This window comes from Ursus americanus, chromosome 2 (genome assembly GCF_024610735.1).
Source record: "Ursus americanus isolate L20-20 chromosome 2, mUrsAme1.1.p, whole genome shotgun sequence".
Classification (NCBI taxonomy): domain Eukaryota; kingdom Metazoa; phylum Chordata; class Mammalia; order Carnivora; family Ursidae; genus Ursus; species Ursus americanus.
This window is the reverse complement of record NC_142128.1, coordinates 77,954,082-77,970,106: the sequence shown is the minus strand read 5'-3', so window position 1 is coordinate 77,970,106 and position 16,025 is coordinate 77,954,082. Positions and strand designations below refer to the sequence as shown.

General features: G+C 49.9%; 1 protein-coding gene across 3 annotated transcripts; it reads right to left on the bottom strand.

Moving 5' to 3' along the window:
• Nucleotides 1-2,153: 2,153 nt before the first annotated feature.
• Nucleotides 2,154-15,797, bottom strand: ATF3 (activating transcription factor 3). Of its 3 annotated transcripts, XM_087858026.1 has the most exons (5): nucleotides 15,639-15,797; nucleotides 15,552-15,606; nucleotides 9,261-9,504; nucleotides 6,226-6,333; nucleotides 2,154-4,796 (listed from the first exon to the last, which is right to left on the bottom strand). In XM_087858026.1, the coding sequence occupies exons 1-5, from the start codon at nucleotides 15,751-15,753 to the stop codon at nucleotides 4,599-4,601; spliced, it is 720 nt and encodes a 239-aa protein (XP_087714152.1). In that variant the 5' UTR covers nucleotides 15,754-15,797; the 3' UTR covers nucleotides 2,154-4,598. The 3 variants fall into 3 exon arrangements, with proteins under 3 accessions (XP_087714152.1, XP_045643820.1, XP_045643821.1); XM_045787864.2 differs by having other exon boundaries at nucleotides 15,552-15,755; XM_045787865.2 differs by having other exon boundaries at nucleotides 15,535-15,666.
• Nucleotides 15,798-16,025: the final 228 nt, after the last annotated feature.

Sequence of the window (16,025 nt, the reverse complement as noted above, 5' to 3'; positions counted from 1 at the left end):
GTATCACTAGCCTAACTTCACGGAACTAATGGTAGTAGAGGCAGTATTTACCTGCAGGTCTACCCGATTCTAAAGCCCTTGTTCGGAACCACCGCAGTACCTTGCCTTGAAAAGAAAGCTTGGGCCAGAATAGGTTTAAAACCAGACTGATTGAAGACTTTTCTGATGCACTGTTGGAAGTCACATGACTCCATATGTGTATATATGTTATGGAGAGAATCCAAGACATCTACTTCAGACAGTGGGTGGGCTGAATTGGGAATTAAATTTTACAGGGGGTCATCTTCGGTCCTCCCCTCCCTGATGCTTCTCCAAACAGCCCGTATGTGGAAACCTGGTTATTCTCTCTTAAGACCCCCCCCCCTTTAAGGTTTTCTTCCCTTCGTCCCCAGTGAAATGAAGTGGGTGGGGAGGGGGGAGAGCGAGAGGTCACCTTCCATTCCAGGAGCCCGCCAAGCGGCAACAGGAGTGGTCTGGAAGCATCGACACCTATGGAGAGCGTGTACCATACCTCCTGCCTTATTGCCCCTCCCACAAAGCAAGCCAGTGTGATTGGCAAGAATATGTGATTTCTAAATTGTTACTTGAAAGTTCTGAGGAAGCCACCTGCTCCCAATTCTCTTATCTCCCAGTTTGATGTTATGCCTGAAATCCTACGTTAGGGATTCATTCCTTGAAAATAAAGACTATTTTTTTTGTTAAAATACACACACCTGTTCATCAACAGGTGAATGGGTAAGCAAAACATGGTCTATCCATACAGTGGAATATTATCCAGCCACAAAAAGAAATGAATGCTACAAAGAGGAATGAATCCTGAAAACAGGATGCTGAGTGAAAGAAGTCAGACACAAAGGGCCACAGACCGTGTGATTCCATTTAGATGAAATGTCCAGAAGAGGCAAATCCATAGACAGGTTTTAGCTTAGTGGTTGCCTGGGGCTGGTGGGAGGGGAGTGTAGGGAGCGACTGCTTAATAAGTACAGGATTTACTTTGTGGGGGATGAAAATTCTGAAACTAGACAGTGGTGATGGTCACACAGCATTGTGAATGTACTGCGTTTTACACTCTCTAGAATGGGTACAATGGTAAATTTTATGTTGTGTGTATTTTCTCTCTCATACACACATGCAAATATACACTCCTGCTTGGAACCCTTTAGAAAGGTCAATGGTGTGACTCAGCTTTCCATTTCCTCGTCTGTAAAATGGGGGTAACAGTTGCTATAAGGATTCAACGAGATAATGCATGTAAAGTGTTGAGCAAATCGTTTTAATCAATAGTAGCTTTTATTAGCATTCATCGTCGACTGGCCTTTTAAGCCTCGGTGTGAATTCGTTCCCGAGAGCAGTTTTTGAGAAGACAAATTGAGAAGCTTCTGGGGTTAGAGCCACTAGGAGAACACAGAAGGATGCTCAATGGGCAAAACTGGCCTCCTCTGAGTCTCTACCTCAGGCGGATCCATGAAAACACAGAGAAACTGAACAGGACCAGAGTATGGGATGAGAAGAGAGGAAAGGCTCAATATGGGTTTTGGTTTATTCAAAGCCCATGGGGAGAAAGTAGGGTAAAAATGGAAAATAGCATTTTAGCTCTTGGCAGAAAGTGAAAGTCTTAATTCCAGAATCCCCCTGGGCCAGATTCTGAAAGAGGCGTTAGGCCAGATGTCAGGGAAAGGCAAGGGGACAAGGATGAGGTCAGGAGAGAGGGTGGGCTCTCCATGCCTTGCCAGTGTGACGTCACCACCCCAGCAGGAGGCAGCCCCGTGGAAAGACACTGGCAAACCAGGTGTCTGATTCTGGCGGAGGCCCTGTCCAACTTTATTTTCTCAGACCCTCCCAACCTTCCCTCTCCACCGTATATGAAACAAGATGAACTAAACAACTTGATGGTAAATACATATTCGTCTTTTTTTTATTATTGAAGTATCAAAACATAAACGTGGCCGCAGAAAACAAAACTGTTTTTAATGCACTTGGTAAAAGCTTTCAGTTCCACTGATCATATACAGTGTATTTTTCAGATCAATTTTTTTTGGCCATAGCCACCACCCGCTTCCTTCCTCTCTAATTCATTGTTGTCTGTGGCAGCTTAAAAACTGTCTTGTTTTCTTTTTTTTTATTTATAATTATTTTTTATTTTATTATGTTAGTTTTCTTTTCTTTTTTTTTTTTTTTAAAGATTTTATTTATTTATTTGACAGAGATAGAGACAGCCAGCGAGAGAGGGATCACAAGCAGGGGGAGTGGGAGAGGAAGAAGCAGGCTCATAGCGGAGGAGCCTGATGTGGGGCTCGATCCCAGAACGCCGGGATCACGCCCTGAGCTGAAGGCAGACGCTTAACCGCTGTGCCACCCAGGCGCCCCTATGTTAGTTTTCTAACAGCTGATTAGTGGCACCTACACCTACTACCAGAGGGTCAATGCAACAAATCCCACCCCCCCCCCCGGCCCCTTAAAGAAAACAGATTATCTCCTGAAAGCAGCGGCAAATGGCGCCCCCACCAATAGTCTCTTTACAGATTGGGAAGTATCCCTGATGTGCAAATAAAGCAGAAAATCAGGACGCTGGTGTCACAGGTGCTAGTTTAAAGGAACCATACAGGAGTTCAGAGGAGCAAGCTCCCCATTCATGTGCATGCGTCTTAACACTGAATGAAGCTAATACCTATCTGAAGAACGACGTTAGTAGCAGAGAAGCCAGTTTTTATTTCTAGCCTGGGAGGGATACCTGTGTTCACAGGCAAAGAGCAAGGGAGCCTGGTTCTGTTCCAGCCCTAAGCAAGCCTATGCCCTGGAGATTCCAGAAAATTCGGTGGAATGCCTTTCTTTGAACTAGCACACCTATCCCGTCGAAAACGATTCTCTCCCTCTCTTCCTCCCTCCATTCTTTCCTCGTATTTGAAATACATACTTGCAACAATCAGACACGTATTTGGACCTAATGGATATAATCGAGTGACTACTTTAAGAGATGTTCCGTGGCAGAAGGTACAGTGTCAAGCTGAACAATGGGTCAAAGTTTTAGGCGTCTGTACATTCAGACAAACATAGCTGAGGTATCTGGCAATTCGGATTTTATATTAAAACTCTATGTTAACACCAGACAGTTGGTCTAAAGGATATACTTGGTTGGCGCTGCGTTCCGGGGCTTGTCAATGAGAAACTGGGCATCAGATGCCACAAACTAAGAAACAGATGGAAAGTCAACTATCCCGCCCAGTGGCACCCCAAAGAGCAAAGGATGACCCCTGGGAGAATTTTTAAGCAAAACGCCCCCCCCCACAATGGAGAGGGAAGGGGTGGGGAATGACTAGAGTTCAACAACCAACCCATTTAAAAAGAACAGAAACCAGCACAACACTTAAGGTTACCATGTCTTGGCTCCAATATTTATTATATCGACAGGTTAGGAATACGAGGATAAATAAGTAATATTTTCTCTTACAGAAAATTGTAATGATACTATTGAGTAGGATTAAACACTCTGAGGATTTCACAGAAACATCAGAATTTAAACAGACAGTAGCGAGAGTCCTGTGGCCAGTGTGAATGACCTCTCACAGCTATCAATGCTCTGGGCCAGATTTCTACAAACATCTGCGTGACAAACAATGCCGCTAACATCCAACAATGCTAAAGCCTAGGCATCACCTGGCTTCAAACTTGTCTCCACTGAATGTGGTTTTCAACTGCGGGAAAAGGAAAATGGAATATTTGTTGGCTCTTCTGGCCTAGAAATAACTCCTGACCTAAGTCACTGAGGGGAGAGTCCTAGCCCTCTGTAAGTTGGACTTCCTGCTTTCTTTCTGTGACATTGTAACTGAGTTTGTGACAGAGCACCTGTGGTCGTGCCCATGAGTTTTGCGTTAATGCCTGGGTGCCAAGGGAAAGGTGGCTTTCTCTGTTGACACAAAACTGCCCGCTTGCCAGCAGAATTCTGTTCTCCCGGGGCGGACAAGCTCTTCTGGCCACTTCAACATTCTGGAAGACACTGCATATGGTGATCGCCCCCCACACTCTCAGAAACAGACCTGAGGAAAATCACACCGGTGTCGTGCAAAACAAACCTCAGGAGAGCACAATGCCTAGCTTTGACACAGGTGCCTTGCACACAGTAATTCCGGTACGTAATAGCACGTTTGCTAGAAAGCACAACCCTGGCCATTGTACAACGTTGCTAAATGCCGTTCTCACTCTGTGTCTCCTGTGAGTGGCCGTGGCCCCACTCCACCCACCCAAGGTACAGACACTTCTTCAGCATGAGTCCTAATGGTGAGAGTCCTGGTTTCTGTAGAATCCAGGCAGAAGATGGGCAGGACCCTGACCAGGGGCCATCTGCAGCACCCAAGACCAGCCAGTACGTGAAGGCCTAAATCCTGGCGTTGACACAAAAAGATGCCCTTGTCCTGGTCCAAAGTCCGCTCCGGTGCAGAGAGGAAAGGCCCAGCTGAGTCACCAAGGGCTCTTCTGCCTTGACGGTTCTTCACGGCTGCGATGCGAGAGGTGCACAGGAAGTCAGATCTCCAATGGCTTCAGGGTTTGGGATGTCGAAGGTTTCGATGAGGACTCCCCCATTGCCCCCACACCACAACTGCTTAGCTTTGCAATGTTCCTTCTTTTATCTGTTGGATAAAAAGGTTTCTCTCATCTTCTGGAGTCCGCCCGTTCTGAGCCCGGACGATGCACGTGGGCCGGTGAAGGTTGAGCATGTATATCAAATGCTGCTTCTCGTTCTTGAGCTCCTCGATTTGGGCCTTCAGTTCGGCGTTCACGCTCTCCAGCTTTTCCGACTCCTGGGGGACAAGCAACAGAATTATTAGGAATGGAGCCAAGGTTCCAGTGCAGAGAGGTTGGCCTCGGGGTGGCGGTGGTCACACGTTGTAGGGGTTCATCAGGCCTGCAGAGAGGGAGTGCCGTGGGCTCCCTGGGACGGTGTCCCCGCAAAGCTGGGACAGCGGAATTAGGTCTGGGAGAATCCAGACCCTGGAGAAGCCTTTGAACTTGGAGGCTTCTTCAGAGATGCCCTTGAGTTTCCACTCAAAGTTGAGGGTGGGTTATGACTCTCATGGCAATGAAGCTACAGTAGAACCAATGGCTCCTTTGCGTGGGTCCAACAGCCCACGTGCAGCCCTCCTGGACCCATGAGGGCCTTGAGGGCTGGGAAGAAATGCAGACTCATGGTGCTTAGTCTTTCATGAATCACTGATTTCAGGGAGAAGTTCGTCTCCCCAGAGAAAATGTACATGGCAACACACAAAATGTCTCAATTTTCATTGCCTCCCTGAAGCAATCAACAGAATCCTTGGGGACCTGTAGACCCCGGGCGGAGACTCTGCCCTGGCCTGTCCACACTTGGGGGAGGGGACACAGCCATGGGAAGGACGGCGCCACGGCCCGTTCCACCTGCCCAGAGAAGCTCTTCCCACCTGTGCTTCTCCCTTCAGAAGGGGAGCTGGTGGAACACAGCCGGGAGCTCAGACTAAGCGATGAGCCGAGGAGAAGGGCGGCAGAGTTAAGAACACACAAGAACGCAAAAAAAAAAAAAAAAAAAAAGAGTGTAACCACTGCTTGCAGATTAAGGAAGTAACTTGTTTGAAGAGATTAATTAAAGGCTTTTCATACTGAGCCAACTGAGAGCTGGCAGCTTCCTTCTCTCGGTAAAATGGGTGAGTGAAGCTTCTGTAACTGGGCTGACATATCTTGCAGTCTAGAAGCTGCTGGACGTGTATGGACGGGCCAAGACTGCTGGGAATCTGGGCAGCAGACAATCTGTGGTTTTTTAATTCACACACTTGCTTCTTCCACATCCAGAGTCCCCTTCTATGTGCTAACAGCTTTGTTCTCTCCTCCTTCAGCAACTGGCCTTTCTGCTACCAACTACATGTCCTTCTTGGGAAAAGACTTCTGGGCAGTGGGCTTTTTGACTCCCCTTGTGATGGCAACATGAGGTTGGTGGGGGGGGGGCAGGCATGAGCAAAAGGAGGGGGCGAGGCAGGAGAGACTCACTTTCTCTCTTTCTTTTTTAAGATTTACTTATTTATTTTAGAGAGACAGGGAGAGTGAGTGGAGGGAGGGGCAGAGGGCTAGAATGCTCAAGCAGACCCCCACCCCACTCAGCACAGAGCCCGCCACGGGGCTCGACCTCACAAGCCTGAGCTGAGCTAAAACCAAGAGCCAGACACTTAACCGCCGCACCACCCAGGCGCCCCAGGGACGACTCACTTTCTGCAGGCACTCTGTCTTCTCCTTCTTCTTGTTGCGGCACTTGGCAGCGGCGATCTTATTTCTTTCCCGCCGCCTCTTTTTCCTTTCATCTTCTTCAGGGGCTACCTATAAAATTCGAGAGACCACATGCTTCGTGGGAGGCAAAAAGTGCAACCCACCTTAAATACACTGCCTTTCACTGCAGCAAAAACAGCAAACCAGGACAGCCCCCATGCAAAGAGGGCTGAGGAAGTCCGAGTCCTAGCCTCCTGCATGAAACCTCTCCACACGTACACACGAAGGGAGAATGCAAATCGGAGAACCGCTAGTTAAAATTACACTGGCAATACTAGTAAGTTCAAATTCAGCTTTTTTTAGAAAAGCACTTGGATTCTGAGATGAGTTGGATATTCCGAATGATAACTATCAGTAACGACCATAATCACTTAGAGCATGAAACAGATTGTTTCGTAGCTACGTCGTTTCCCCTGGATCCAGGAGTGACCTCAGGAACATCCCCTAGCCACCCTTCCCCTCCTGCCTCTTCTTTGATTTGAGACCCCAAGGCACCCCCATTCACCTCTATCTTCACTCACAGCATGAAAACACCTCCCTCATGAATTCAAGAGAAGCCCGTGGAGCTCCTGGAAAAGAGGAACCGAAGTGCATTCCCCAAACAAAGTGGCATGATCAGCCCATGGCTTGGGGCCACCCCTGGGTGGTGCACCCGACCCAACCAGTGATTTATCCAGCAAACAAAAACGGACCTCGTCCTCTGCACCCCACCCTGAGTCAGCCGTGGGGGTCCTCAGGGAACAAAACCCTGTCCTGCTTTAGGATCTGGTCCTCTCTGGAAGCTGGCTCTGATCCTGACTTTGTCTCAGGACTGATGGGGAACCCACAAAGTATAGCGCTGGGCTTCGCTGAGAGACCCGAGGCCAGCTGGGATGAAACATTCACAGTGGGCTTGAGTGGGTGATGGTCTAGGCTGCTGATGTCAGACCTGGTCGTGTCACTTGTCACTGCTCCAGGCAGCAGGAAAGGGCGCGGGAACCACACCTCAAACCAAAGAAATCCTGGGACACAACGGTCACCTCCGATCTGTCTTATTACTAGTCCTTTGGTTTCGATGACACTGACTTAGCTTGCACTGAGACGGAAGGCCTCCCAACTTAGAGAAACAAAGTTGGAGGGGAAAGCAGGGCAAGATGCAGTTCCACCTTTTATATCCTGGGTCCCAGGACCACACAGGCAGACACCTGAGTTTAAACTAAACTGGTTCTGAATCCCAGCTTCACCACCTATTCGCTGTGAGACCTTGGGCAACTTACCATACTCTTCGGAGCCTCAGTTTCCCTCACTTGTAAAATGGGATCAATAATCTTATCTATCTATCTAATAGTGCTGGGAGGAGGGTCAAATTAGTTAAGTTAGATATATATCTATATATAAAATTAAAATGCTTTGCACAGTGTTTAGCTTATAGTCAGTGCTACGTAAGCCTTAGTTACTACCATTATTAACCTCACCATCTGCATCAAGACCTCAGCAACTGGAGTACTTCTTATACAACCCTACAGATATTTTTGGATGCATGGGAGAGGATTCAGGGTTTTCTCATACGAGGAAGTACTTGAAAGTAGAGCAAATCTCAGAATTGTACACTGTCCGAGATGGAAAAAGCTTTCAAGGACATTCAGTTCAATGCCCTGACCGTACTGATGTGGAAACGAGGCACAGAGGCGCCAGCAGCAGTGCGTCCGCGGAGACCCAGGAATCACCAGCTCATGGGCACCAGACCAGTAGGCTACAAAGCCTGGGTGTAAACCCAGGCCTTTGGCTCCTTGTCCCGTGTCCTCTCTGGGACACACTGCCTCATTCTACCTTGTTGCCTTCCCCGAGATGGCTGGACCTGGGACCTGGCGGGCCTCCCGCTGCCCAAACACACAGGATGCCAATGGGTTTCACAGGCTCAGCATCTTATTTTAAGAGAATTGTAACAACCAAGGGGACCTGAATATTTAACGAGATTAGTTGGTACATTCTCTTCCCTATAGGAGAACGTACTTGTTAAACTGTCCTCAGATCAGAAGGTCACTTAGTAAACACACAACCAGGGGATGAGTTGGGTGGCTCTAAGGAATATTTCCATGGAGCAGGAAACATTCTGTCACCGGATGTCCTCTGCACTGGACAGCTGCTTCTTCTTCTGAAGAGCCCTCCAAATACCCTTGCAAAATGCTTTTCTTTCTTCTATGGGGATCCTACCACTTCCCATTACACCCTGTTATCTCAAGGTATTTAGAGAATTAAAAAAAAATTCCTTGTGTGTCCCATGGCCCAGCTTGCACTGGCCAGTACTGGACAAGGCAATGATGACCTCTTGAGGTTAATGGAGTGCAGGCAATGCCTCTAACGATGCCTTATGGACACAGCACCATATGGTAGTCCCCGCGGCCAGTCACTGAGTGCTGACGGTCAGCTAGACCCCTAGCAAATGCCATCTCGTTTAACCCTCAGATCAATCCCATGCAGGATTCGCTATTACCCCCACACCCTTTTATGGACTCATAAGGCCTCATAACCAACTTCCTTTTAAACTTGGTTCTTTTTTGGCCAGTTCTGCTACCCCTTGACCAAAGACAGCGGTCATGGCAGTTAAGTCCGCTTGATACAGTCCCATCTTTTATCCATGAGGGGAAGGCCGACAAAGAAGCCAAGACCTCCACTCTGAGGTCCTCGAGCCACCACCGCCTGGCCAACAACCGGCTCTCAGACTTCTCACCGCATCTGTTACTCCAGGTGTCTTATCAAAGGTTGCTTGATGGGGAAGAGTGCGAGTGTCGGAGACAGAAGTGAACTGGGAGCAGGAGCTGTTACCAAGGCTCTGAGCACGGCTAGCTGGTCCTGGCTCCCCAGGCTGGCTGCCTGGGCCCTAGTTGTGATGGACCCCATCACCACATGCTGCGCAGCCCCATGCCTGGAGCATGCCTGGCCCGGTGGGTGTACGACGACGGAGCGTGGAAAGAACGGGCCCCTCGAGGAGAACCTACCTCGGTTTTCGTGACTGCCATCTCGAGGGGTCTGCCGCTGACGGTGACTGACTCCAGCGCAGAGGACATCCGGTGACAGAGGTGCTTGTTCTGGATGGCGAACCTCAGCTCTTCCTTGACAAAGGGTGTCAGGTTAGCAAAATCCTCAAACACCAGTGACCCAGGAGGGGACAGGCAGGGGACGATGGCAGACGCACTGACTTCCGAGGCAGAGACCTGGCCTGGGTGCTGAAGCATCATTTTGCTGAAAGAAATATCGAAACCCAAACTACTTCAGGGATTTGGGGGCATGGGATCAAGTCTCCCCACATCTGCAGCCCCCAACACCACAGCCATACCCCGCCTCGAGCTTCTGTGTTGTTTTCGTGTTACACCATCCTTCTCTTGAGTAAAACAGGTTCTTAAAATACACAGCTCAGTGATGTGGATAAAATGCCTACTTGAAATTTATAAAGGGTGCCATTTCAGGCTATTCGGGGTTCAAGAAGCTATTAGTTTTGGCCAGTGTGCATATATGCAAATGTAGCCTCAAACAGTCCCGAAAGAGGAAGAGCATTTAAAGAAAAAAAAAAAAATCAGTGAGACTCTTATATAACCCCATTTCCAGTCTCTGTTTTGAAAAGAAACTTGGAAGGTATCTGAAATCAAGTCAAATGTACCTATCAGTGAATGGAAGTAAACGCGAGGACTCGGGGACCCTTGGCTTTAGCAAATAAATCTCTGAAGCTTCTCCCTCAGGAAGTTGGAGCCAAGTCAATGAGAATGAGGAAAGTAACTGTAGCTAGCAGGTGTGTTTCTTCAGCCCAGTTTGGCAGGAGCTGGGGCTGGTGGCAGGGAGCAGGGGATTCATGTCACAAGGGACCAGTAGCCCCTTCTTAAGTTTAAGACCGCTGAAGCAAAAGACCTCAGAGAAAAAAGCAAGGAACTAGGATTTGGACCTTTCCTGGGGGTGTTGTTCAGCCCTGTGATGTCTGGAAAGGCTGGGGCTGGGGACCGAGGGGAACCTGGGACTGGCTCCAGCACCAAGGAACAGTATGACCCAGGCTCGGAGTCTCAGTCTTCATCTGGCCCATGGCTGAGAGCTCCTGTGGCATGGGGACTGAGTGTCTTCACCGTTCCTGTACTCAGAGCTGGCAAGGCCTGCTGACCCCCGCAGACTGCCCCACTGAGCACATGAAAGGGGGAAAGAGGGGGCCAGATCTAGCGGTCTCTGAGGCCTCGTCTACCTCTCTCGTTCTAGAGCCCAGGGAGCCCAAAGGGACAATGAAAGGAAAGTGAAGGGTAGAAATCGTAATAGTTCCATGGTTCCAATTTGGAAAAGACCCCCATAAATCTCTGCCTGCCATACACTCCCTCCAGCAGTGGCCGTCCCCCCCCCCCCATCCTCGCGGTCAGTTCTCCAGGTATGAGGAGTGTGGGGATGGTCTGGGCACACCACTTCTCAATCTGGCCGCGCGCCGTCACTCGCCCAGTCCAGTGGACAGGAAACCCTTTGGCAAGTCACTAACATTTAACGAGTGCCTCCTTCATGCTAGAAACCTTACGTGCATCATCTCATTTAACCCTCACGAGAACCCAGTGAATTAGGTCCTCGCCCCCTTTCACAGATGAGGTTACTAAGCTTTAGACTAGCTAAACACCTTGCCCAAAGTCACAGAATTAGTAAGAGGCAGCATCGGACTTGGATTAAGTTTAATTCCAGAACTCATGCCCTGAACTTATAGAATATAAAATATTATTTATATTGCAAAAACAAAAAAGCCAGAGCAAAACTTTCTTGCGGGGTGAGGGCTGGCAGGGGCCAGGTGAGGGGTCCTGGAGCAGAAGCGGTGGAGAGCAGACTAAGCAGAGAGCCAGGCGGAAAACATGAACAGTGTGCAATGAATTGATGATCTTTCTGTGTCAGCGTGCACACTCGGGCTGCTGCCTGCATTTCAGGAGTCGTAAGTGGGTCTTTTATTCACAAAATTCTTAGACTGGGGTCAGATGATCAAGATTTGAGGCCCACTTACTCATGTATCATCACCATACCACCCAGTGCCTGCTTTCTCCTCTGTAAAAGAAGGCTAATGACAATCACCCCATTTTTCCAGAGTTGTGCAAAGAGTTGAGAAAGTAACACATGAACATGCCCTGGAAAATATAAAGCAACTGGGAGGCTTCCCCGCAATCCCTCCCGCCCAGAATTGGCTCTGTGACAGACGCTCTGTGGGGTCCCGGTGGCAGGGTGGCTCCGGTCACTCTCTGTGATTTCAAACACTTCGGAATAGATCACCCTGACCTTTTAACTGACTCCCCCTTAAGATCTGAAATACACTGATGGAGGCAAGAATGCCAGGCCAACCAATGCCACCACTGACTATTCAAAGAAATCTCAGAAACATCTGTAATTCTCTTCCCAAAGACCTGTGTTGTGAGCCAGAACCAATGTTCCTCTATCAATTTAATTGTATCATCTTTGGATGAAGGGAGGATACTTCCCTGGCAGGTGATAAACTCTGAGGAACCAGCTTTCTGAAGGCCAAAACTTACAATTAATTCTCCCATGCATTCGTGTTTCCCCTTCTTTAACCAACTTGATTAAAAACGCAGTTCAAGGATGGAAGTCCCAGCTACCACTGGGCTGGCTTTGTTTGGACGACTGGATGGCTCTCCTCTACTTGGGTAGTTTGAATTCCCCCAGTGTTGAGTGTAGTTCTGCTTCAACCCCCAGCTAAGTTTATTAATGAGCTCTCGGGGCTCGGGGTCTACTGTTTGGGACTGGTGTTTTCCCTTCTTAGTTTAAAGTCAGCCATTCCGAGGAAAGAAACAAGAATGTCAGTGGTATGGAATGTTTTCATGAAAAGCATTGGGTGGGCTTACCTGGGGATGGAAACGGGCTGCAAAAATGCTAAAAAAAACCTTTCAGAAAGGAAAGCAGTTGCATCTGTAGTGATTTGAGCTTTCTCTGCATTCCACTAAAGCTTAACTTTTTTTTTTTAAAGATTTAATTTATTTATTTGACAGAGATAGAGACAGCCGGCGAGAGAGGGAACACAAGCAGGGGGAGTGGGAGAGGAAGAAGCAGGCTCACAGTGGAGGAGCCTGATGTGGGGCTCGATCCCATAACACCGGGATCACGCCCTGAGCCAAAGGCAGACGCTTAACCGCTGTGCCACCCAGGCGCCCCTAAAGCTTAACTTTTTGAGATACTTCCTAGTTGTTCCTTTACTCATTCTCTCAAGGTCTCATTCAGCCCAGACTCAGGCTGTGTCCCTGTGAGGAAAATGAAGTTAAGTCTTCAGACAATTTTTCTCCAAGTCGAGACCCACCAACATTCCCCCTCATTGAAGAACAAAAAAATCTGGGGATTTTCTGAGTTGGCTTTCTACGTTGATCTTAAAATCGTCCAGACTTGCTACAAAAACCTGCATTTTGCTTTTGCTTCATTATCTCCAATCAGAAACCATGTCATATCTTTGGCAGTTTCATCATTTTCAAGAAAGTGAAACTTTACTCGTGTATTTCTTTAACTGGAAATTCAACTCCCAGATTTTATTTCCTAGTAGCTACAACTACATTGAATTTTCACTTTTAATTGTTATCTCTTTACACTAAGTGCTGCTCGTAAAACATCTCACAGTATGGGAAGCCGATACTGGTCTTTCACAACCTTCCTATCTTGGTCTTTCTCCCAGCCTATCTAAAAATCACTGGTGTAAGGCTGGGGTTTCAGGAACAAGCCCATCACTACCATACATACTCTCTGGGCCTCAGTCTCCTCATCTGGAAAATGAGGCCAATATTGCCTGCCCCCATTCCCTCACGGGGTAGTCAAGAAGATCACACAAGAGTCACAAAGTGGATTTATACACACACCGGAGAGCCATTATGACTGTGATTCCACTTTCCTTATTTTAGGGGGAACTCGAAATGTTGTTGTCAATGCAAGGTAGCCCCATCAATCAGGAACTGACTGGAACCCTAGTGAAATTCAGGTCATTCACCGTTTCTTTTGAACTTTGGTTGACCCTGGGCTCCCAATACACCGGGTCAATTCTACCCCACTATTTATTTGCTGGCAAAAGCTTGTTTCCACGGCTCTTACGTACTTGAGAAATAACCGGTTCTCACACATGAAACCATTTCTGGTTTCTCTGGTGTCCTGGCTATGTACTTCCTCCTCCCTAGGCTGGGTAACACTTGCAACCACTGACCTTGTCCCATGCCCAGCCAACTGAAAAGGGAAGAAATCGTGGGCTCTCTATAATGGGACAGAACGCCTGACATTAGAGGCACGTGGGTCAGATCTTCATTTTGCAATTGAGTAACATGAGATCCAACAAGGTAGTGACTTGCCCAAGGCCATGAAGCTGGCGAGTGGCAAAGCCCTCAACAAGCTGTTGACCACTCACCCATTGCTCATTTTGCTTCATCACCAACAGAGATCTAACACCGATAGGACCAACCAATAAGGCAAATGGAGAATAGAGCCAATGGCCAGGGAGGTAAGGGGTCAGCAGTCTTAGTAATCTGGTATCCACTACAGAGGAAGCTTTGACAGGACTGAGACAGGGAGGGAGTACAGAAGAAAGAGCACAATGGAGAGGACGGGCCAAGAGGGAGACAGAGAGGGGTGGGGTTAAGACAGAAAGGAAAGGAAGGCTCTGGGTGCTGTATCTTATCCACACTGTCAGCCTAGAGTGTTACCTGTCACGTTGACTCTGAAACCATCCAGATAACAGCCACAAAACCCTCTGCCACCCCAGTCTTTGTCCAGGATATCCTCAAGGCAAGAGACTATATGTTGGAGAATTATTCTACACCAAATACAAAACAAGAAGGGCAGTAATAACAATTCTTCCTTCATTTAAAGATGGGGAGCCCCCCCCCAACAGATGGGACTGTCACTCATATTGAAAGTGCAATGGGGGAGACCACCCGAATTTTCTACCACTAATTTCCCCCCCCTGGCTCCATCAAGGGTTTACAACACCTTTATTTGTAAGGATGCATATGTGAGCTCAGTAATAAAGTTAGGGAAAAGAAAATCGTTAGGAGGAAAGAAAGTAGGTAGATGAAATGAGAATGGGATGTGGGGAAGCAGAGAAGGAGAATGTTAGGAAGGGAAGACATGCCCCTTCACTGCCTCCGAAGCTGGTCAATGACGTTAGACAGAGACACACACACACACACACACATCCCGCCAACTCAAGACATTCGAGTCTCCTCACCGGCCCCCTTTCTTTCAGTTACATCACCCTGGAATCTGAAAAACTTCTGCCAGAGAGGGCCTTAATGGTTATTGGGTCCAACCAGCACTTGGTGCTTCCAAACACGCAGAGGGAGCCAGCACGGGCTCTGTGAGCCCACTTCTCCCAAGGGGGATACTGAGGCTCAAAGACACAAAGCGCAGGATAAGCTCTCAGGGTCCTGGCCACTAGACCACAGAGGCATTCCCTCAATAATCTGCACTGACTTCGCACCCTTGTTCCTCCAAGGTCAGTCTCCATGGACGAAAGGCAGAGAAACCCGCGGACCCGCCAGCGGGAAGAGTCACAGGTACGGGAGAAAAGCGTGTAAGAGCCTTGGGACAAGAAGTCTCGCTCCCAGGGGTTGGACACCGGCCTGTGCCGGGAGCCCTCTCCGCCTTCCGCCCCAGGACAGCAACACGAGCGCTCGCCACCTCTAAACTTATCCCAACTAACTTTCGCTCCAGGCTCAGGCGCGGTCCCGCGGCCCAGCGCTCCAAGGTGCGCAGGGCGACCCCCAGCGGCCGCGCCCGCGACCCCGGCTCGCGCGTCCCTTTCCCATTCATTCGGTCCGGCTCCTGGGGCAGCAGCTCCGCCGGCACCCGGCCTCGCCGCCTCTCCGCGGGCCCCGGGAAGGCTGGGCTCGGGAATGGCGGCGCCCGGCACGAAGCGAAGGATCAGCGGGACAGCGAGCCGCAGAGCCTCGGCCACCCCCGCGCACCCACCTCCCCACACGCCCGCTGCGGGCGAGGTAAGCAAGCACCGAGGGCAGAGAGGAGCGGGGCTCCGGAGCCCGCGGAGGAGCGGGAGCCCGCCCTCTCCGTCACCGCGAACCTTTCGCGCTCCGAGTCAAAAGAGAAAGTTCTCTGCGAGAAACTTTCCGAAGCGCTGAGGAGCAGTCCTGTCTGGCAGAAGTTCGGCCAGAGTTCTTTCGCAGCCGGAGGCTGGGCGCGCGGTCGGGGACGGGCGCAGGGGTCGCGGGACTGCTTATTAGAGGGGCGCAAAGGGAATGAAAGCGGGCCACTCTCGCCGCGCTCACTCACTCGGTTCCAGCGCTCACCTCCGGTCTCCAGTCGAGGCGGCCAGGGTCCAGAGGGCGGGGTCGGGCTGTCTGTCTGCGGGGCGGACCCGCGAGCCCCGAGGACGCACGGCGGGCGCGCGGGCTGGCGGGCGGGTCGGCTCGGGTTCGGGCGGCGGCGCGGGGAGAGCGCTGGGCACTGCGCGCCTCTCTGCGTGCGACTGTGGCTCCGAGTGCGTTGCATCACCCCTTTTATAGCCCTCTGGCTGGCGGCGAGCCAGTTTACTCCGGGTTACGAGTCCCAGGCTGACGTAATGCTATTAATAGCTTCCCCCGAGAACCAGCCGAACTAGGCTGGGCAGGGAGGAGGGATGGAGGAGGGGCCAAAGGGGGAAGGGGCGGGGGGGACTGGTGATGCAAGCTCGGGGAGGAGCCGGCTCGGCCGCGCTCCCCCGGCCTCTCGCTCTCGGACGCACACCCTCCCGCCCTCTCTCTCCATATCAGGACCGGAGCCGT

What these genes read in the sequence shown, in the direction of transcription:
- ATF3 (XM_087858026.1), bottom strand. Translation starts at nt 15,753, where the DNA reads ATGCAACGCACTCGGAGCCACAGTCGCACGCAGAGAGGCGCGCAGTGC. An exon ending in TGGCAGTCACGAAAACCGAG is followed by an intron (nt 6,334 to 9,260) that starts GTAGGTTCTCCT and finishes CGAATTTTATAG; the next exon opens with GTAGCCCCTGAAGAAGATGA. An exon ending in AGACAGAGTGCCTGCAGAAA is followed by an intron (nt 4,797 to 6,225) that starts GTGAGTCGTCCC and finishes CTTGTCCCCCAG; the next exon opens with GAGTCGGAAAAGCTGGAGAG.